This window comes from Cebus imitator, unplaced genomic scaffold, assembly GCF_001604975.1.
Source record: "Cebus imitator isolate Cc_AM_T3 unplaced genomic scaffold, Cebus_imitator-1.0 Scaffold287, whole genome shotgun sequence".
In the NCBI taxonomy this organism is placed as follows: Eukaryota; Metazoa; Chordata; class Mammalia; order Primates; family Cebidae; genus Cebus; species Cebus imitator.
In genome coordinates this window covers 2,757,352-2,775,218 of record NW_016107602.1, presented here as the reverse complement: position 1 = coordinate 2,775,218, position 17,867 = coordinate 2,757,352, and the positions used below count along the sequence as shown (strand labels likewise).

The 17,867-nt window shown below is 37.9% G+C and overlaps 1 protein-coding gene across 5 annotated transcripts in view; it reads right to left on the bottom strand.

The window, feature by feature from the left end:
- GOLIM4 (golgi integral membrane protein 4) overlaps positions 1 to 17,867 on the bottom strand; it is an 85,567-nt gene that overhangs the window by 20,514 nt on the left and 47,186 nt on the right. For 3 of the 5 annotated variants that reach the window (XM_017502007.2, XM_017502006.2, XM_037729038.1), the window contains exons 2-8: positions 13,799 to 13,873; positions 12,452 to 12,501; positions 10,562 to 10,615; positions 9,110 to 9,260; positions 7,215 to 7,297; positions 6,638 to 6,721; positions 3,019 to 3,177 (exon numbers count right to left, since the gene is read on the bottom strand). In XM_017502007.2, the coding sequence (XP_017357496.1) occupies positions 3,019 to 3,177; positions 6,638 to 6,721; positions 7,215 to 7,297; positions 9,110 to 9,260; positions 10,562 to 10,615; positions 12,452 to 12,501; positions 13,799 to 13,873 (656 nt within the window). The remainder of the gene's footprint in view (positions 1 to 3,018; positions 3,178 to 6,637; positions 6,722 to 7,214; positions 7,298 to 9,109; positions 9,261 to 10,561; positions 10,616 to 12,451; positions 12,502 to 13,798; positions 13,874 to 17,867) is intronic. The other 2 variants (XM_017502010.2, XM_017502008.2) reach the window with 1 other exon arrangement.

The window sequence follows — 17,867 nt, the reverse complement described above, 5'->3', positions numbered from 1 at the left end:
GAAATTGGGCTGTATTAATAAACTGGGGAGAAAATCCTTTCTCCGACATTTGAGGACAACCAGAGTTGCACATTATACCAGTATCCTCACATATCTGGCAAGCTTGACATAATACTGCCCCGGCTTTACAGAAAATATTTCTCTAAAGAGATCTAAGGACTTTCAAACACTTGTCATTTATCTTCCCAATATCCTAGTGAGGCAGGTTAGAGCGGATAAGTCTTAGCTCCACCTCAAAGATGGAAAAACTGAAGCTGAGTCACTGGAAGACTAATCCAGTAAACTGGTAGTCTGTCAAGAGCAGAGAATAGAACCAACTGCCAGGCCAGTGATATGGTCATGCTTTCTTAAGTTAGTCCTTCACATAAGACCCTAAGAAAGAACAAGAGTCTATGAGCATACTGAACCTGTCTGTTAAAGGATACAGACAGGTATCTGAAAAGAGTGAAGAGGCTCATAATGCAGTCTGCTCACATCAACTTAGTTACTCCCTTACAACGGTAACTTGGAGGAAAGTTTTCTCAGTCTTCTCTTTAATGTTAAAAACCACTTTGTGAGCAAAGGACAGGAACAGACACTTTTCAAAAGAAGACACTGATATGATTTGGCTGTGTCCCCACCCAAATTTCATCTTGAATTCCCTTGCCAGAGACCTGTTGAATTTTAATTTCAAGAGTAGGGGACCAGAAGCCTACATTTTTAATATGGTCCCTAATTGAGCAACACACAATTACTGCCTTCAAAGATTATGTGTTTAGGAAGAGAAAGAAGAAGGGGTAGAATTGAGTTTTGTGTATTGCTCCATATGTATCTTAAAACATTAAAAGCATCACTATGTGGATGTCATTTACTTTTTACCTCCAAAGTTGGTTTGCAAATGTTTAGATTTGCAATGTGGGAGGGACCCAGTTGGAGGTAATTGAATCATGGGGGCAAGTGTTTCCTGTGCTGTTCTCGTGTTAGTGAATAAGTCTCAAGAGAGCTGATGGTTTTATAAAGAGGAGATCCCCTGCACAAGCTCTCTCTCTTTGCCTGCTACCATCCATGTAAGATGGGACTTGTTCCTCCTTGCCTTCTGCCATGATTATGAGGCTTCCCCAGCTACGTGGAACTGTAAGTCCAATCAAACTTTTCTTTTTTTTAAATTGCCCAGTCTCAGGTATGTCTTTATCAGCAGCATGAAAACAGGCTAACACAGACAACAATATGGCCAAAAATCGTATGAAAAAAAGCTCAGCATCATTGATCATTAGAGAAATGCAAATCAAAACCATAATGAGATATCATCTCACATCAGTCAGAATAGCTATTATTAAAAAGTCAAAAATAACAGGCGAGGTTGTGGAGAAAAGGAATGCTTACACACCATTGATGGGAGTGTAAATTAGTTCAACCATCATGGAAGACAGTGTGGAAACTGCTCAAAGACCTAAAAATATAAATACCATTTGACTCAGCAATCCCATTACTGAGTATATACCCAAAGGAATAGAAATCATTCTATTATAAAGACACATGCATGTGTATGTTCTTCAGTGCAACACTATTCACAATAGCAAAGACATGGAATCAACCTGAATGCCCACCAATTATAGGCTTTGATAAAAAAAAAATGCAATACATATACATCATGGAATACTATGCAGTCACAAAAAAAGAACAAGATCATGTCATTCACAGAGGCAGGGATGGAGTGGGGGGGGGCACTGTCTGTAGCAAACCAACATGGGAACAGAAAGTCAAAGACTACATGTTCTCATTTATAAGTGGGAAATAAATAATGAGACACATAGGCACATAGAGGGGAACACTCTAGGGCCTCTCAGAGGGTGGAGGGACAGGAACAGGAATATAACTAATGGGCCCTAGGCTAAATACCTGGGTGATAAAATAATCTTTACAACAAACTACCATGACACAAGTTTACCTATGTAACAAACCTGCTCATGTACCCCTGAACTTAAAAGTAGAAAACAACCACTTTGCCGGAAAGATAACCATATTTCCCATTTTTTTATTACAGATGATTGTAAAAAAAAACCTTTGTAGAAATAAATAATAGTAATTACTTCTGATGTCTCACTTATGAGATATTCTTAGGGCTTAATTTTTATGAAGAACAAGAATAGAAAAAAATGTATTATATGACTAGCACTCATACCCCTGGGAGTGTCATACAGGTCATTTAATTCAAATTTTGACATGTTCTGTATAGACCTAGCACTGTTCCAAGTTCAAATATATTATTAACTTTAATATTTGAGCAGGTTGACTATCACATAATATCCTCATGATTATTTAACCTTCTCACTCTAACCCCTTCAAAATCACCAACCTTGAAAAACTCAGATACTACAGCTCCTTGAAGACAAATAAATCTGCATGAATAAAGACAAAGCCATTAAAGTCTTTCTCAGAAAATACTAGCAGTGGCCAGTCATGGTGGCTCATGCCTGTAATCCCAGCACTTTGGGAGGCTGAGGTGGGTAGATCACCTGAGGTCAGGAGTTTAAGACCAGTCTGGCCAACATGGCGAAATGCCATCTCTATGAAAAAATACAAAAATTAGCCGGGCGTGGTGGCGGGTGCCTGTAATCCCGGCTACTTGGCAGGTTGAGACAGGGAGAATTGCTTAAACCCGGAAGGCGGAAGTTGCAGTGAGTCAAGATCACACCACTGCACTCCGGCCTGGGTGACACAGCGAGACTTTGTCTCAGAAAAAAAAAAAAAGAAAGAAAGAAAACACTAGCAGCAGTTCTCAAAGTGTACTACTTAGACCAGCTGAATCTGTTAGAAATGCAAATCTTTAGGCCTCACTCCAAATTAACTAAATCAGAAACTCTGGGCCTAAGGCCCAGTAACCTGTGTTTTATCAAGCTCTACTGGCGATTCTGATCTACACTTAAATTTGAGAACCACCACTCTCTGAGAAATGCTGGCAATATTAAGAGCAGCTCCTCTCTTGGCAGCTCGACAGAGAAAGTGACCTAACCATAGATTCCACTTCACGCCTCTTACCTCCTGCGCCCCTCGGGTTGGCTTCTCCCTTGCTGCGTTGTAACCTTGTGGAGAATGTGCCACCTGGGTCACATTTAGTTGCTCTGCTGGATCAGGTTTTCGAAGGCTTGGAATCCTATTCAGAGTATCTTTCAGTTGTTTATATTCTGCAACTTGAGTCTGCATATACATTGCGCAATTGGATACAAATTGCACAATTTGAGGAGGGAAAAAGATATCATTCATAGATGGGCATTTGGGTAAACTGTACAACTAGACAAAAATATTGTACCTAAATACAAGTCAGAAAAATATGCAGATTGTTTCCATGCATTAACTGTTGTTACTTGGGCATGCTTCATCATTTCTGAGCACATGCAAATTAGAAACAGAGCTGAAGGAAACAGAAAAAATACCTCAGACAGATGTTAGTTTCCCGTACTACACTTAAGTCAGGACTTTTGTAAATAATTTACTAATATAAATATCACTATTAAAAGACAGCTATGTGAAGTTTTATCATATTAAAAATCCATTGAAAACTCACAAAGTTATAAAAATAAAAGTGCAGATACCTTTTACCAGTATGATCTGAGTAAAATCTTTCAGTAGAAAGGACTCAAAGGTTTAAAATAAATTTATACACACACACACACACACGTATAAATTACTCAGGCTACCATTTTCCCGCTCAGTTAATTTGTGCTGAAATAGAACCCTTTATTTGTCAGAATGTTTCCTGTACTATGCTCTGTGGTTTCTGGAAAACAGTGGCATTTTTATCCTCGATTCCGAATGATGTTTTCTTCTAAAGTGACGAAGGTACTAACACAGGTATAGGACTAGCATCTGCTCATACAGCTGCATCTGTGTGTATATGGGATGGGGTGTGTGGATGTCTGTGTAATATTTTTAACACAAGGAGCCAGAAAATCAGAAAAAAAATCAATTACTTTAATTAACAAAATCAAGAGACATTGTGTATACTTTGCTCATTGTATACACAAACACTGTTATCCTGAAAACAGAAATGCTGTGTGTGTAAACACATATATAAACACATACAGAGAACACAGAAGTCTTTTTCTCAACAAGCTTCCCAGAGAGGGCCACCTCCTCAGTGTGCGGGGCACAGCAGGTAAGTGGGCCAGAACCCAGCAGCATTCCTGCTGCCATAGCTATGCTCCGTGGCACACTGCTCTTCCACCCCAAGAGAGAGGTGCTTTTTTGTTTCCTTCTAATTTACACTAGGGTAAAGAAGTCTGCTTGCTAAATAATTCCCAGGGCACTGCCTTTTAATACTTTTGTACAAAGGTGCGCCATATGAGTAGCAATAGCCTTTGTCTGAGACATCTAAACATTTGCAAACCAACTTTGGAGGTAAAAAATAAATGACATCCACATAGCGATGCTTTTAATATTTTAAGATACATATGGAGCAATGCACAAAGCTGAATTCTACCCCTTCTTCTTTCTCCTTCTAGATACATAATTTTTGAAGGTAGTAATTGTGTGTTGCACAATTAGAGACCATATTAAAAATGTAGGCTCCTGGTCCCCTACTCTTGAAATTATAATTGAACAGGTCTAGGGCAGGGCCCAGGTAGCTGTGATGCAGGAAGTCTCAAAAAACATCACTTAAGCATTGAGCGTAACTTTGAAGTGAGGAGAACCTGAGCTTCAACCTTGGTTCTGGTCATTGATTTTGGGCCAGCTACTTTACTTCCCTTTTCATCTCAGTTTATTTAGTTATAAAATGGTACAATGTTATATAACTGACAAGTCTGTGAGGATTAAATACTCAACTACATTTAAAAATCAGGTTGTCAAGACAGAATCTCTTAAGATGACTTACATGCGAAATGTAGGTGCCTGAAACAGCATTTGTTTTTTTAAAGAGATCTGGGGAAAGTCTTAATATGGTATTATGGACTGAATGTTTGTGACCTCTCAAAAATTCATATGTTAAAATCCTAACCTCCAATGGATCAGGAGGCAGGACCTCTGGGAGGTAATTAGGTCATAAGGGTGAAGCCCTCCAGAATGGGATTAGTGCCTGTATATAAAGGGATCCAGGAGAGCTTTGTAGGTTTCCTTCTACCATGTGAGGATACAAGGAGACTTCAACAGTCTGCAGTCTGGACGAAGGGGGCCCTCACCAGAATCCGACAATGCTGGCACCCTGATTGAGGACTTCCAGCCCCCAGAACTGTGAGAAATACATTTCCATACTTTATAAGCCACCCAGTCTCGGGTGTTTTATTATAGCAGCCCAAAGTGACTAATACATATGGCTTAAATTAAGGACTGCACCTAGTTCTGACATTTTTTTTAAAGGCAGGATGAACCTTGAGTATCCTCCCCAAAAAAGATATTTCAATAAATAAAAACCATACACATAGATTAACTAAAAAAAAATTTTTTTTTTCTATTACAAAACGCTGTCAAGTAATACTGTCAGGGTGCTACTCCAGAATTTGTTTATGGTCATCAAATAAATGATTTTACTTATGTATCTATGGATTTTCAAATTATTACTTAGTCTAACGTTTATGGCCATTACAGCATACAGAGCACTCAAATAAGTTTGTCACATTTATAGTATGAAGAACAGCCTCATATAAAATAATACTTGACAAAATTTTATATAAAGAAGATGTGACATGAAATCATGTCTGAAGTCAATTTCATTTATACACTTCTAATAAATCACCACACAGCTACAGGTTAGGAGGAGACACCTTATCAATGACTGTCTTGATAAGGAATTTCACAAACACAGATGCTACAGCTTCTGAGATGGGTCAGGAACAGAAAATTATAACTTTTAATAATTTTAAAAAGACAAGAAAACAAAATATGGGTTTCCTGATGAGCACAGATAGTTTACCTTTGCTCTTTTATCATAATTCCTTCAGTTAAAATAAAAGTTAAGACGTAGTTTAAAGCAGCAACTAAACTAGCCATTCCTGTTTCCTTGCTTCTACTAGAAAGCTGTGTAACACTTAACATGAAATCTCTTAATAAGCTCTCCAACACTTGTATTTTTTCCCCTGTTTATTCAGTAAATATATACTGAGAGCCTGCCTTGTGCCAGAGGCTGTTCTAGGTTTGAACAACTGGAGCTGATGACTCTTATTTTTCCTTCTCTGTTGACTCTTCTTCTTTGCTGTAATTTGACCAACAACACAAAAGCCTCCTTACAAAAGGAGGGTGTGTAGGCTGCAATGCTGGGAGCAAGGAAGGCACAGAAGAAAAAGTCTGACAATAGTTTAGGCAGCTAGCCCCATAAAATCCTACAGATCCTATATCAAAAGTCAACACAGATAAGATAGTTGCAAAAGACCATATATTTGAGATCATTTCTGTGATTTAAACAAGTTATTAGACTACTGCAATTAGTGACTGGAGTGGAAAGAAATGATCATATGTACCATATAACCAGTGCAAAAATTAATCAAAAGTTTATTTAATATTTTATTGACTAAATTTTGAAAGCATGCATGGTCCTCAGGATTAGGATAGCTCTGTCCTTAGGAACTCACTGACGACTGGCTTGTAAGAGACTGCATGCATAAAGGAATTCAGAAATGTTAAGCAGATTTATAAAAGAACCCATAGAGGCTGCTACCCTTCTAACCTGTGCAGCAGCTAGTGCACTCTTGTGGTCTTCCAAAGTCACTACAAGTTGTTCATGCTCGGAGAGTAAATTCTTATGTTGTTGCTACACAAAAAAGAATTTTACATGTTGAGCTTTAACATTCTACGACACATTCTTCTTTGGTTGATGGCGGAATGGCTCCCCAAACGTTACTTATTTGTTGTTGTAGCAGCATGTGTCAAGTTTAAAAATCACTGTAGAGAGTAGACTATGTTTTATGTAGTATTCCACAATCTAAACTGTGCTTCCCAAATATCATAATCATTTACAGTGAAATCAAAACAAAAAACCAAATCTCTCATTTTCAATAAATTTTATAAATAAAAGGGTTATTAAAATGTAACTAGCAAAAGAATAATTTCAGTACTAATTTTCAGACCATCTTTTAGCTTACAATGCTGAAGTAGTAAAAGTATCAGGTACACTCTAGTTAATGCAAAACCCACAATAACAACGTGAATTTGTAAAGCAGGCCAATTAGGGAATGACTTTTAAAGTCATTCTAGCAAGGAAAGCAGGCAAACACTGAATAGCGAAACGTTTGGTTTTCTTTTACCTTGACATCTTGAAGCTGTGTATGTATGTCTTGGTGTGCTTTCCTTAGCTGTCTATTCTCTTCTCTCAAATTGTATACAGTTTCTATTTTAGAAAAAGAAGAATCACACATAAAGCCTTGAAACTTTCAAGATTTTGATTCTATTATTTTCCTATCTAAAGCCACCAATAATTTATTTTAGAATTTATTTTGAACTCTGACAATACAATATTCAAAGTCAACAAAAAACAATATTGTATTGGTATGTAACATGGTTTTAGCTGGACATTGCAATCCAGTCCAGTTCAGTACTTTAAATGATTTTAAACAACGTTTGCATTACAGACAAAAGATAAGGAATTTTCATTACCTAGGAATTAAAAATGAAATGTTTATATTAATAAGTAAACCCTTAGGAATAACATGCAATGAGTAGGTGTAGTCTCAGATTTGAGTCTCTTCACAAATTAAGAATAAAGCTTCAGCATTTCAGTCAAATTTTTAAAAATAATTTAAAATTTTTTAAATATCTAAGAATAAAATAATCAGAAAGTATAGACCCTTAACCCTTTATAGTACTGCCTCAAGACTATTTAACTCCTACATGTGTTTTGTTGTAACTTATTTTTTTTTTGAAACACTTATAGAGAAACATTGCAAAAAATGTATGGAGTCGTCCTAAGGACCCATCACCCATCTTCCCATCACGGTGACATCTTATATAAATATGGTACATTACCAAAGGGTCAGTACAAGGAACTAGACTACAAACTTTATTTGGATTTCACCACTGTTTTTGCCTGCACTGTCTGTTTCTTAAAACCAATTATCTCACTTTAAACTTATTTAGAACCTTTTTTTTTTTTTTTGAGACAGAGTCTCTCTGTTGCCTAGGCTGGAGTGCAGTGGTTGGTATGATCTTGGCTCACTGCAACCTCCGTCTCTCAGGTTCAAGTGATCCTCCTGCCTCAGCCTCCCCAGTAGCTGAGATTATAGGCATGCGTCACCATGCGCAGCTAATTTTTGTATTTTTAGTAGAGACAGGGTTTCACCACCTTGGCCAGGCTGGTCTCGAACTCCTGATCTCAAGTGATACACCCGCCTTGGCCTCCCAAAGTGCTAGGATTACAGGTGCGAGCCACCGTGCCTGGCAGAAAGTGGGGAAGAAGACATGTGTGTCTTGTGATTAATCTGGAATTCACTTAAACATTTGATTGTACAATGCACTGGTTTCTTTATCCAGGACTCACATGCACTCAGAAAAGTGATATATTTTGTTCCTATTACTATGAAAATACCTGACACAGATGTTGATGGGTAGCAAATGTATGAGCAACTATTCTAGATGCTTTATGTAAATTATTTCTCACACCAATTCTACAAGGTTGATATCTCTATGATTATCCCAATTTTACAGATGAAACAATGAAGACCACAGTTGTCACACAACTTGCCCATGGTCACATTGCTAGTGAAGAAGCCAAGATTCACCTGGGCAGTCTACCTCTAGAACTTGAGCTTGTTGCAATTACTATTAGCAATCAACACCAAGCTTCTGCTCCCTTGGAGATTTTTAGAAATAGATGGAGCAATTTTTGATTGTGACAATAACTGAGAAGCATAACATTTAGTGGGTAAGGATCAGAGATGCTAAATGACTCACCACCCAGGTAAGAGAAAAATTGTCTAGCCCAACAGGGCCATGTGCCCCACTGAGATATAGCAAAATACACTAAGTATTCCATTCTGCTTCCCTAAGCAAACCCAAACAGATGAAAACAAATGTGAAATGTTACAAAGAAGCAAGTGGCTGGTGAAGGACCACATGATAAACTTAAACCAATCACTACTCAAAACAAAAGACTACATATCAATACTTATTTAGAGATAAACTGGCTAATTAGATTTCCAAATACCTTTTAGCTTAGAAAGTTCTTGTTCTTTTTCTTGCTGCAGCTGCAGGTATTTTTGCTTATGGTCATTAAATGTCCTACTGAAGTCTTCCCCTTGTTTGCGATGTTCCTCTTCCAAGTCACTGTGCTGTTTCTTTAGCTCCTCGTGTTGGCTCTGCAAAGATTAAAAACTTGAGTAGAAATATACATTCTCTGAATTATAGGACAGTCTGTTTCTTGACAGCATAGAAGAACAAATGAAAGCAAGAAAGTATGAACAAATGAAGAAATAGGCTTTGTTTTTCTCAAGTTAGCTTTAATTTGTGCAGCTCCCCTCCATTTCCCCTGGATTTCAAATGAACAGCAGGGATCACAGCCAAAAATAATTTTCTCCTTAATTTTTAAGAAGTTAGCATGAGAGATGGAAAAGAGAAAAATGTGGGAAAATTCCCAGAGACACAAATTACTGTGGAAACAAGGTAAAGCTAATGGCAAAATTATCCCTCCCTGGGTATTATGGATTTCCTTTTTTGATCTGATGTTTTCCCAGCAATGCATTTAATTTTTCTTCCTTGGTATTTGAGCCTTTCTGGTAACTGAGTTTAAAAGTGAGAGAGTAAATGAGACTTTTCCCTTTGGGAATAGTAATCAACTGTTTAGAGAATTGACTCTTATTTACCTTATTTCTGATTTTAATCCTACAACGTAATCACGATCTAGATAAACACTACAGTCTCCAAGTGCTTAATGTGAAAGCATGGTTTGCTTTAATTCATTTACTGCACTCTTGATAATAGGAAAAGATTCCGGTTTCAATAAAAAGTGCATGCCCTACTGATATAAGAGGGAAAGACAACAGCAAACAGAAAACAGGTGGGGGCGAGCGGGGGAGGGATGGTGGGGTGGAGATGCCGGCATGATCCGCATTTTGCCGAGAGGGCATAACTGCATGCTGCCAGTCTCTTCCAGCTTGACAGAAACAATGACCTCTTCCTGATTCACAATGAGTTTTACTCAAGGACCAAGGAAGAGAATCTTTAAATAATAAACTGTGTTCCTGTGGTAAGTAAAAGGACATTTATTAAATATTAGTAAAAAGAAGGAAGCATTTTAATAGTTCTACAGCCTCCAGTCTGTATAAGATAAAAGAAAACATCTAAGGAAAATCACTGTGAGAAAGTAAACAAACATAAAACCCTAATGGACAGAGAGAAGAAAATTGAAAATAAGGTAACCAGAAAGCCTGATTTATAAGAAAGTGTGTAATAATTAAAAATGTTCTATGTAATCGAGTGATAAATATGAGGGCCATTACAACTATATATAATTTTTAGCCAGATAGATAGGTTAATACGCCACATTACAATAGAAACCAACTTCTGTAAACTTTCTTTAATCACTTTGCAGGCCATTAGTCGGTTGGAGTATTAGTTAGTCCTTTCTTTTATTCATGAATAACAACTTTAAATTACTCACTTTCAACATCTGGTGTTGGACATTCAGCGCACTGTATCTGCTATTGGAATCTTGCTGTAAATTGAAAAAAAGAAAAAAAAGAAAAAAAACCCACAAAGATAAATATGGCTCTCTTGTTAAATACAGCCCAAAGCACTTTAATTTCACTTGTTTCACTTGTGTACAGTAAAATGAATTCTACACTTGAACCAAGATGTCTGTGGAGCCATCAATATAACACAGAAATGAAGTTTTAACATTCCCCTAAGTTTGCTAGATTTTGGAATAAAAAATCAGGATATGAAATAATAAGATGGTAGCTTGACGGAGCCCTTAGGGATGATTTCCTTCCACTTTCATATTCAGAAGAACTGGACCCCAGGCACACGAACATGTCCTGAGACATGAAGTTACCTCACAAGGCTCATACAGGTGCTGGGTGCTCGAGGTGAGGGGGAAGAAGAGGTAAACCAATGAGGACCGTGCCTCACAAGCTGAGCCCTTAAATAGGGAAGAGAAAAGGCACTTTCCTTCCCTGAACTTCAGCAGGTAAGAAATTCTACATAGATAGTTTTGCCCCAGTGAGATTCTACTTCGCAGAGTGAGAAACCGAGAAAAGATGAGGAACCCGCCAAAAGCAAATATTAAGCAGCAGAGCCAGAACTGAAACTTGAGTCTAAGTCTCTGGCTGAACTGCATGTCCTGAGCTCCAAGTTCCAGGGGTACATCTTTGTGTCTCTGTGGGGCATCTTCCTGGGTAGCCATAAACAGTCAGCATGCAAAAGATACCTGATTGTTTTCCCTCCCTAAGCTGTGTTGTTTATGTGTAGGCACCGCATCCCTCACTTTACCCCACCAGCATTCATGCATTTTTTTCATATTTTTACAACTTCTAAAATGAACTGCATTTTTGATTCCTCACTTTACTGCTTTAATTTGTAAGGAAATTATACCAAGTACACACAGTTAGGGTTAGTGCTTTCAACAGCACGTAAAAGTTGAAAGCTGATGGCCGCCTGGGATATCCAAAGAAGTGACTCTTCTCAGTTTATTTATTTTGAGATAGGGTCTTGGTATGTTGCCCAGGCTGGAGTACAGTGGTGATCTTGCTCTGTTGCCCAGACTGGAGTATAGTGGAGTGATCATAGCTCATTGATGCTTTAAACTCCCAGGTTCAAGGAATCTTCCGCCTCAGCTCTCAAGTAGCTGGGAATAGAGGCATGTGCACCATCACGCCCAGCTAATATTTTGTATTTTCAAGCCTTGCTACTTTGCATGGGCTGGTCTCAAACACCTGACCTCAAGCAATCCTCCTGGCTCAGCCTCCCAAAGTGTTGGGATTACAGATGTGAGCCAACTCGCTTGGCTTTCTCTTAGTTTTCCTACCCCAAAATATCAGAGTTTTTCAATTAACGCTTATATATTCTTCTTAGAGTAAGAAAAAGACTTGCTTTTCTCCAGTTAATTTGGACTTTAAAATATTTGTAAATGTCAATGCCATTCATTCCTTCACCCATTCCACAAATGTTCTTAAATGCAAACTGGAAGCCAGGTCCTCTGTTGGATGTTACACATGCGAAGGCAAACGAAAATAAATCTTACATTCTATAAAAAAGACAGACTGCAAACAAGTAAATGAAATAATTTTCTTTTTATAGTTGAACATTAAGGTTATTCCCAGTTAATCCCTATTATCAATAATGTGATAAGTAAAGGTAAGGTTTGAAACAACAATTTTTAAAGTCTTCCTCTTATAATTTTTTGGTGGCAAGAAAAAAAACGTATTTCAGTCCTATAATCCCAGGGATCAACAAAGTAAAAGAGTTTGCAACTATATTTCTCTCTCTTTCAAGTTTTATGAAAACAAATTAAGGAAACCCCCTCTCGCAAAAAAACAAAACAAAAACTTACCCTTCCTTTATTTAGTGTTTCTTGTGCTTCTAACTTATAAACAAGAAAATCTAGAAAATACAAGATGAAAAAAAGTGATAATTCATTATATATATTCTAAATATCTAAAGAAATAAAGGCAAACTTTACTCAGGCTTGCAAAAGTGTTTTAGGTTTAAAACAATCTACTTGATGATTTTTATACTTCATTTTGCCTCTCATTGCTTTAGAAAGAATTAGAAAAAAACATACAATTTCCTCTTTACCTTACAGCTGTAAATCTTGCATCAACAAAATCCATATTATAGCCAATTGTTTATATCCCTGTGATTCACTCTCCTTGAAATTAAAGAGGGAAAAAATAAAGCACATCTGAAGACAAAGGTGATTTATCACCATCCACTAGATGGCACACTAAAATCATTCAGTTCCTGAAAAGAGAAATCAAGCCAGCCAAGCCATCTTTAATGCTTTGAAAACTTTATTATCCACTAGATGGCTCTATAAAATCACTCTGCCTTTGAATCAGACAAGGAGAATCCAAATCCTAGCCAAGTATTTTAATGATGCTGAATTTTTATTCTTCACACAGGCTTAATCCAAGGGTCAGTAAAACATCCTAAGCAACTGCCCCTCTTCTGCTATCCTCTTCCTTCCCACCAAGGTCGGCAGACAGGATACCTAACTTAAATTTCAAGATTCGACACAAAACATGAATAAATAAATATCAGAATGCAGATAACTTCAAATTATGAGCTGCATAAGGCCTGTGTTTTATGGAAAAATTCTGATAAAAACTGAGAGCATTGTCTAGCGGCTGTCCTAAATGTTAACTTTCGAACTGAATCAACTGATGTGTCAATAAAAACTTTCACAAGATAAAAACAGGTGTATAACATAAAGTATGCTGGACAATGGGATCAATTCATTATGGTATAAATATATATGTGTGTGTATAAAATCTGTCATATTCTGGACAATGCAAGCTGTTACTTCCCCACCCCCCAACCCCCATTCCCCCTCATCTGTAGACCGAAGTTCCAGGTGTAAGTAATATGCCTGTTTAATACTCAGATGAAAAATTATGTGTTATTCCTGAAATAATAAGTATGACCAGTATATAATAAGTATATATGAGCTATCACAACGTGGCACAAACTGAATATTTTAAATCCAATCTTGTATAGGAATTATTGCACAATGCATAACATATTACTTGACATATCTCTCTCGGTCCACCTATCTGACTTTGGGTTGATTTGAGAAATATCTTAGGAAAAAAAAAAAAAAAACAAAGAAAAAGTAAACCAAGTACATAATACTTCAAAGAAGAGTATGGGTAAAACACAATACAAATTATTTACTTACCTTCCTTTGCTTTTTTATGTTCAAGTCTTTCCTTTTGCAGGGATTTCTCTAATCTTGATCTGTGTTCATACACAACTGGAAAAAAAAGAGTTAAAATTTCTATCTTTAAAGAATTATAAATTTAAAAGTAAAATTAACTTCAATTTTCAAAATAGAAAGAAAACAGTATAGAGTCTTTATACAATTTAAATAAAAACATATGTGTTTTAAGTTTCCCTTTCCAGGTAAAGGACAGACATACTAATAGTCATAATTCTGGGCTGACTCCCATCCAGCCTGCCCTTTTCTAAAGCCAATGATGCTTCCACCTTTTTTGCCAGCTCCCTTTCCTTCTACAACTCTTAAATGCAAGTATCTTTTTAAGATTTTTTTCCCCTCTCTTCCTGGGCAATCTTGTTCAATCTCATGACTTTTAACCACCATCTGCACAGCAGTTACCCCCCACATCTATACTTCCACCTCTGGCTTCTCTCTCAGACAACAGAAAGGTGTTTTCTCCTAAATATTCCATAAGTACTGCAAAGTCAACATGATCTGCATCTGAATTTAGGCTACCTGGATCCATAAGGAGACCTCAGCAGCATACCACGGGGATGAAAGAGGAGGTTTATCTCCTCCCTCCTCCCACGTCAAGGAAAACAGACTAGAGAAGTACAGAAATAAGAGAAGGGAGAGACTCTCCAGATAATTTATAAAACAGTCCACAAAAAAGCCAGTCGGGTTCACCATCAGCCACAGCCAGAAGAACCCAGGAGCAAGCCAATGTTCAGTTCTGTTAAGACCTTTCTGCCCTTTATCCTCCCTCCCCACGCAGTCTGCTCTGAAGAATCCAGAGTAGCCTGGTGAGTAGGGGAGGAAGAGCAGGTGTGTTCTTGAGAGGGCTAGGGAGAAGAGGCTTATCACAACTCTCCTTCCCAGTGCGGGCTCCACACCTACAGCAAGCAGGAGCTGGGAGCGAGGGAGAAGACTTACCTTTGAGAATGAATTATCCTGGACTAGACCAGATGTAACAATTAATGAACCAAGACTGTGTTTATGAATACAAGTTTTGGACTATTTTTTGCTTCTGAGAGAAGTCAGTGAAGCAAACAAGTTTGTCTAAGATTTCATCCAGGAACAGAAAACACAGCTCCACAGAGTGGTTTGAATAGGCACCGAGGGGTGAGGAGAACAGAGTAAATAAAAATTCTGATGTGCCTCTGAATCCCGTTTGTTCAGCATTATGGTCAAATGTGATCTCATTCCTGGCAGGTTAAGCCAAATGTGTTACTCCATTTTTTGGCCAGTCACAAGCTCCCCATGAATACATACAATTTAAGCATCGATCACTGGTTGACTATATACAATTCACAGAACAGCCCCAACACTACTGGCTGCCGCCAAAGTCCAGGGGTCCCAGAAAACTTCCTTTCCTCATCCCTGCAACGACCCCTTGCTGTTGAAAGGACTCCCTGCCTCTCTTATTGCCCGTTCTCCATTGTTACGGTGGCCAATAACCAACTACCACTGTCCTCCTTCTAGGGTGGCCATCATCTCCTGAGTTCTACACCTTCTCCCCACACTGTGTCCCTTGTCATCCCATATAAAACTTCCACTCTCAGGACTCCACCTGCTATCATCCTAGACCCTACCTCTATTCACACCTCTGCTAACATCTCCATCTCTAACTACTACAATGCCTGGGACCACTCCAATTGGTACAGTGTGGTCCTCCAATGAAATACCTACCCTAATCTTATCTTTCCCCTCATCCATAGGCAGTCATTGCAATAATCCCTGCTCTATTCTCTGCCTTACCAGGGTTCCTTTCCACTCACTAGATGAGCTTCCCCCCTGCATTATTAATATAAAATAATTCAGTATAACTCTGTATTTATGGCATCTCTACTATGTACCTGGACAGAAGTGTGAAACTGGACTAAAAGTAGTTGTGCTACAAAAAGTTTGGTTGCAAGTCTACTGGTAAGAAGTAATATCTTTTCAAACATATATGTGTATGAAATATAAGCCCCTTGGCCAATTATTAAAAACCTTTTAAAACCAAGAGGTTCTATGGATTGCTAGTAATAGCACCATCCTAATTTAAGTTCGGAATTAGAAAGGGAAAGCATAAGATTAGCCCTATAGAACATCAGGAAGCCAAGCCCTGAACTGTGCACTCACAGTCTTTGAGAATTTCATTCAAGCGGAGGAGACATATAGGGAAAGAGTGAAGTTACAATACTCTCATGACACAACAGAAGCAAGAATGGGATGCTTAGGAACACATAAGCTCCCCAGATGGAAGGAAAAATAGTCTCTTCACCGCCAATCCAGTAGCCAAAGTTCTCACAGTTTAGGTAGAAAGTCATAAGGGCATAAATATGCCAGTTAAGAGGGAATCTGATTGCACTAAATGGATACATTATAGACTGAATTTCAGCAAGCATGCAAAACTTTCAAAGAAAGGAACAGGCAAAATATCCAAGATCCTACAGCAGCAAGTGTCCAGTATAGGGGGAAACAACTCTAACCTAGCAACACGTATAATAATAATAATGATAATAATTCCCAGCAGCATAGTCAAGAAGGGACATGCAAGGCAGACTGTTCATCACCCACTCCAGTCACCTCAGGCTAAATGTTAAGCATTAGTGTAGAAGGATAAAGGGAAAAAGCTGAGTTTACAAATTACAATTTCATAGAATTATTGTTTACTTAATAAAATGCAGCAAGCAAGGTAAACTCACTTTTGCAAACTTAATGCTATGTGGTACTAGGGAATAGGTAATAATTATCTTTGGCTTAGGAAGGATAGACCTCATCAGCATAATTTCATCTTCAGTAAGAGAGTGGAGGCTCTGCCAGATGAAACCAAGGAGAGAGGGTGTGTGGGGCATATGGGTGAAGGGTGCTGGGTGCTGGATGGTATTTCAGTCTTTATTCTCTTCCCTGGGATTCAGCCAGGAAGATAATGCCCTGACAGCTGGCCCAAAGTACCCATTTATCAAACTGAATCATACAACTGTCTTTGACAGTTTTACACTAAATGGAAATTTATACATTCAGCATATTAACAGCAGTGTGTCTCAAGAGCCAGGAGATCCTGGGACACAGAGTTTAAAACTTTCATAAATAACCTGAATAAATCCTACAAAATGTCCATATAAAGGCATGCATATCTGTGAATTATGATTAAAATTCAAAGGTCTTGGATAAGCTGAGAAATATTCGTGAATACACAGCATGGCATCACTCAGAGCAAACTCTTAACCCAAGAAGAATGTATTTTTGCAAATACAGGAGAAAAAAAGATGTGGCAAACAGGAATAGAGGATATATATGTAGAAACTATGAGGTAATTGTGCTATTAATACCATCTTACTCAGAACTGGACAAGCCATTATAACAGCAGCTTCTGATCCTGATGTAATATAACTTAAGAATTCACAAATGGTTTGAAGGCTGGACAATATTCACCGAGGAGGAGGAGGGTAAAAGAATGGAGCAGCAGTGACAGATGGGGAGGTGAAGAAGCGTTGTTCTTCATCAGGCTCAAGAAAAGAATAAAGAAAATCAAACTTAAAAAGAAGCCTTAAACTATAAGCTGAAGAAACCACATCAGGTGAAGGAAAGTCAGAGTGAAAACTGGCCCTTGGAACTGAAAAGTCTAGAAAGAAGAGAAAGACAGGGAAAGAGGCAGGTACCAGTAACAAGGGCTGAAGGCACAGCCTTGATGCCTGGGTTAAAATCCCAGCTTCATTTCTTATGGAGTGAGCTGCTGAACTTCTGTGAACTTCATTTTCCTTGTATGGTATGTGGGGATAATAATAGATATATCTCTTTGGGTGAATGTCAGAGCTAAATGAGTTCATATATATCATCTGCTAAGAACACTGCCTGGCACAGAGTAAACACTATTAAAATGTTTAAAGAGCTTAAAAGTGCCATAGAAAAAAATCAGGTGATCTCTCCTGAACCCTTTCAACCCTACGATTAAAATCTAATAACAAAGTAAAGTAATTATATATCTATGTGTGTGTGTGTGTGCATATATATGTATACACACACACACACACACTCTCACATA